Source organism: Clupea harengus, chromosome 11 (assembly GCF_900700415.2).
Source record: "Clupea harengus chromosome 11, Ch_v2.0.2, whole genome shotgun sequence".
NCBI classification, from domain to species: Eukaryota; Metazoa; Chordata; class Actinopteri; order Clupeiformes; family Clupeidae; genus Clupea; species Clupea harengus.
In genome coordinates this window covers 15269624-15274351 of record NC_045162.1, presented here as the reverse complement: position 1 = coordinate 15274351, position 4728 = coordinate 15269624, and the positions used below count along the sequence as shown (strand labels likewise).

Below are 4728 nucleotides of genomic sequence, written 5' to 3'. Positions count from 1 at the left end.
CGTCTGTGGAGGATCTGACCTCTGACCTCTGTGGGTTGAACCCTGCCCTGTCTCCTCCCTGTTGTTCCAGTTCACCTAAAGGACCATTTAGACTAAAAGGTCTCTTCTCTATTCAACCAGCCCGTGATACATTCCACCACTTTTTGGCAAGTACCTTTTCTTTGTAACTTGTTGCCATAACAAACACCTCAGACTAAGGCGGCTGAGGTACACATGCAGCGGGCGTCAAGTCGTGGGTGTTCCCACTTTGAGTCATGTTTTCATTTCATCTCAGGCTAAACATAGACCAAAAAAACAGCTTGCCGAAGTATGATCAGGCGAAAGGGTGTTGTTTGTACAGAAATATAGAATTGCCAGCGTGTGCAGGCGCATACACACACACACACACACACACACACACACACACACACACACACACACACAAACACACACAATCATGCACACACATACACACATTTACTCATACATGCATAGACACTCATACACACACACACACACACCCACGCACACATACACACACACACACAATCATGCACATACATTTGCCTTCATCTTGTATCCACACAGTGCAAATGTATCTTGAGCAATTAAGTAACCTTTGCACTCATTCATCCAGCTTCCAAAGAAGCCTGTTAAGACACTGTTATTGAGGGGCAACAAAACACTCCCTCTGCTTCGGTGGAAAACTCGATAGCTTCCTGAATCATATCCGTCTCACCTCTCCCTGTCTGACTTTCTCTAGAGCAGAGAGGGCATCCACTGAGACGGTCCTCACCATGGCTCGAGCATGGCTGACTTTATCCTGATTAGCTCATGCTTAGACTCGGATGAGCTAACACACACATGGTCACACACATCTTGCCTTCATGTCATAAGGGTAAACGCACATGCATACACACACGCTCGCACACACGCTCGCACACACACACACACACACACACACACACACACACACACACACACACACACACACACACACACACACACACACATTTCCACTGTGCGTAGTACACTGCATCTGATTCGTCTTGTCAGGTTTTGGTTAAAGGCCTGGTGTGCATGTCCTTGAGTCTTTGCCATCTCCTCTTCATGAGTCAGAACATGGTTCTGCGGGGACTCGAAAGTGTCTCCACGTCCATCTCGGAACATCTCTTTGTTCTGCTGCTCGGCGCCCCCCTGTCGTGGTGGTTGCTTTGTTCTAGTGCTCACGTTCATCCCCCTGGGTGCAGTTTATCGGTAGGCAGGCTTTAGGACCCGGGGGCCTCTCTTTCTAGGAGGGGATGCCCTCTCCATCTCCAGGCTATTGGCGAGGATGAGCTCCCTAAAAAATAACAATATTTTACTTCAAATGTGTGTCTTATTTGTCACTCTCAGAAAGGTTGCTTTGTTTGTGAATAATTACTGAATACAACCCTCTGGAGGGAAAAGCACAAATCCACAATATCAGGTCAATAAGAATGTAAACGCTAAGAGTAATAATCATTATGTTACATTACGTTAAAGTTACATTTAATCAATGCATTTAATTAATCCCAATAAATATATATATATATATACCAATTAATCGTGCTTAATGCAGTGCCTCCAGCACCAACCACAGAGTTAATTAAATGCTTGTGTCTGATAGATGTTTACCTGATCAGGGCCACTGCTTCAGAGCGTGCTCCGTTCAAGGTCTCCTGGGGAACCAGCACATCTGGCCTGGAAGCCAGGGGAGATCGCTGGATGGCCACCACACTGGTCTCTGCCTTCTCCTGCTCTGATTGCCATGGCTTCACCAGTACAAGGGCAGGATTCTCTGAGCTATGGAGAACACAATAGCATAACATTTCGTCAAATATGTTTGATTTTGTAGGATTTTAAGCACCTGTCCTCTTTTGTAGCTTTTGAATATCTATCATTTAACCTGAATCTGACTGTCATTTTGATGTACAATATGTCTACACCCCAGCTGGGCAACACAAGTCGAGTAAATCCAAGCTCTTTTGCTATGGGTGGATATAATAGGCCTCTTGTCATTCTTAACTGCCTGTAACTGTCACTCGTAGGAATGATTAATCCCTGATTTCTGGGTAGCTCCTAAGACTTGATGAGGGCCAATCATAACATTTGTGCTCGCCGTCTGTGTTTGGGGAATGCCTGAGTCAGTCAGCTGAGGACTCTGAGTCTGTGCGAGAGTTTCACATTAGCCTCAGGCCATGGGTTAATGACGAGAGAACACACACCCTCAACACACACGCAAACACACTCAGTCAGTCGGGGGGGTGAAACCCGAAACGAGACCGCTGAGCGTGATGTCTAATGACTCTCTGTGTCCCCTCTGAGAAGCAGAGTGAACTGATAGCTGAATGACAAACCCAGAGCCCATGGCAGATACACAAATAAACACACACACACACACACACACACACACACACACACACACACATAGCCTAAATACACATACACCCCCCACACCCAGGCTTAAACACATAAACACACACACTCTCTCACACACACAAATTACAACACACACATAAATACACACATAAATACATACACACACACACACACATACACAAACACATGCACACAAACATACACCTTTTCTCTGACTATCCCTCTATCTCTCGCTCTCTCTCTCTCTCTCTCTCTCTCTCACACACACACACACACACACACACACACACACACACTCACACACAAATATGCACAACACACTCACCTGTTAAGGCAGAAGCGGTTGCAGGTGTGATCGGCAGGGTTGGCACAGAAACAGCGTCCCACAGACCTCCGACGACGACGACGATTCAGGGCACTGCCCAACCCATAAACTGTGGTTTTACTGCAGATTAAAGAGAGAGACAGAGAGAAAGAGGGAGAGAGAGAGAAATAGAACAGAAACAGAAAGATAAAACCAAAGAGTGTTACAGTATGAACCAGATTCACAGTAATGGGCAGCTCTTATCCTGGACCTTGTCATCACACTACACTCTGTATCTGTATGACGGAAATCAGCTCTGATATGGAGCGCTTCCACATCGTCGCAGTAACAGCCCTGTCAATCATAATTATATGATAGTGAGTGTCATTAGGTGCCAATCATGCCAGGCAATCTCCAGAGATAATCAGTCATCCTGATTTGTTTCCATTGGATACAAAATACTGACTTAAATAAATGATTGTGACTTGGACTGATTTTTTGATGGGTGTGATCTTTCAACTCATGTCTGAAAAGGTTTTAGCCAAAACTATGTCAAGACAGAATGCACCCTTAGATGCAGATGAGTGCATGCCCGGATGTGTCTATGAGTAGTGTCTTTTTAGGTGTGTGTGTATGTGTGTTTGTGTGTGTGTGTGTATGTGTGTGTGTGTGTGTGTGTCTGTGTGTGTGTGTGTGTGAGAGAGAGAGAGAGAAAGAGTACAAGATTTTGTGTGATTGTGTGTGTGTTGGGTCTGTGTGGGACTATGCAAACTTTTGTGAGTGTGTGTGGGCGTTAGAAAGAGGGAGCATATATATGTACTCATGATCCCAGATGCAGATGTGTGTGCGTGCGTGTGTCGCGTGTGAGTGTGTGTTGTGTGTGAGTGTGTGTTGTGTGTGAGTGTGTCGTCTGTGAGTGTGTGTTGTCTGTGAGTGTGTGTTGTCTGTCAGTGTGTATTGTCTGTGAGTGTGTGTTGTGTGTGAGTGCGTGTTGTGTGTGAGTGTGTCGTCTGTGAGTGTGTGTTGTGTGCGAGTGTGTGTTGTCTGTGAGTGTGTGTTGTCTGTCAGTGTGTATTGTCTGTGAGTGTGTGTTGTCTGTGAGTGTGTGTTGTGTGTGAGTGTGTGTTGTGTGTGAGTGTGTCGTCTGTGAGTGTGTGTTGTCTGTGAGTGTGTGTTTTCTCACCTTGGCGTGTTCACCCAGATGATGTCCAGATGGCAGAAGTAGTGACACTCAGAGTCCAGCTGGTTGTTGCAGGAGCAGCGTTTGGTGCGGACCCGGGGGGCTCCCTCCGCCTCGCTGGCATCTGCATCTGCCCCGTGTGCTAGAGGCAACCCTAGACCTGGAGGAGAAAGAATAGATCTTAGTATAACATAACATAACATAACATATTATACATGCATGCACACACACACACACACACACACACACACTCTCAGGCTCACACACACACACACACACACTCATATGCACACACAAACATTCATATATACATTCATGAATACATATGTAAGGACCGTCAGAATGCTACCAACGATGAAAAACACCTGGCTTACAACAGGTTTACACTGTTACTAATGACAGATAAACAGGTTGGATGTCAATATGACCAAATACACTTGAATGATCAAATAAAACTAGATAAACCTAAACGCATGAGATATAAAAGAACATAAGATGAATGAGTGAGAGAAATGGTGAAGGAGAAACAAACAGACAGAGTGGTAGAGGAGAGGAGAGGAAGAGAGTGTCCCCGAGCTCAAAGACAGGAGAGGAGAAACAGAAGAGAGAGAATAAGAATAAGAGAGTTACAAAATGTCTGTATTTACACCTTCGCACCCTTTTCACTAATTTCCCCCAGACAAATACCGAGATGCCACACTATGGCCCTGGTGCCTTAAGACTATAGCCTGGCCAGAGATGGATGTGCCAATTTACATATAGATCTTTGATGATATCCTGGCCAAATGACACAAATTAGATACCGTAATTTCCGGACTATTGAGCGCACCTGAATATAAGCCTCACGCACTGAATTTTTTAAAAA

The 4728-nt window shown here is 45.2% G+C and overlaps 1 protein-coding gene across 1 annotated transcript in view; it reads right to left on the bottom strand.

The window, feature by feature from the left end:
• Positions 1-474: 474 nt before the first annotated feature.
• The window catches only part of LOC105910010 (endothelin-2), a 6537-nt gene continuing 2283 nt past the window's right edge, over positions 475-4728 (bottom strand). Inside the window, exons 2-5 of the mRNA XM_012838691.3 lie at positions 3867-4023; positions 2705-2824; positions 1636-1803; positions 475-1321 (exon numbers count right to left, since the gene is read on the bottom strand). Coding sequence (XP_012694145.1) covers positions 1231-1321; positions 1636-1803; positions 2705-2824; positions 3867-4023 — 536 coding nt within the window. The 3' untranslated portion in view covers positions 475-1230. The remainder of the gene's footprint in view (positions 1322-1635; positions 1804-2704; positions 2825-3866; positions 4024-4728) is intronic.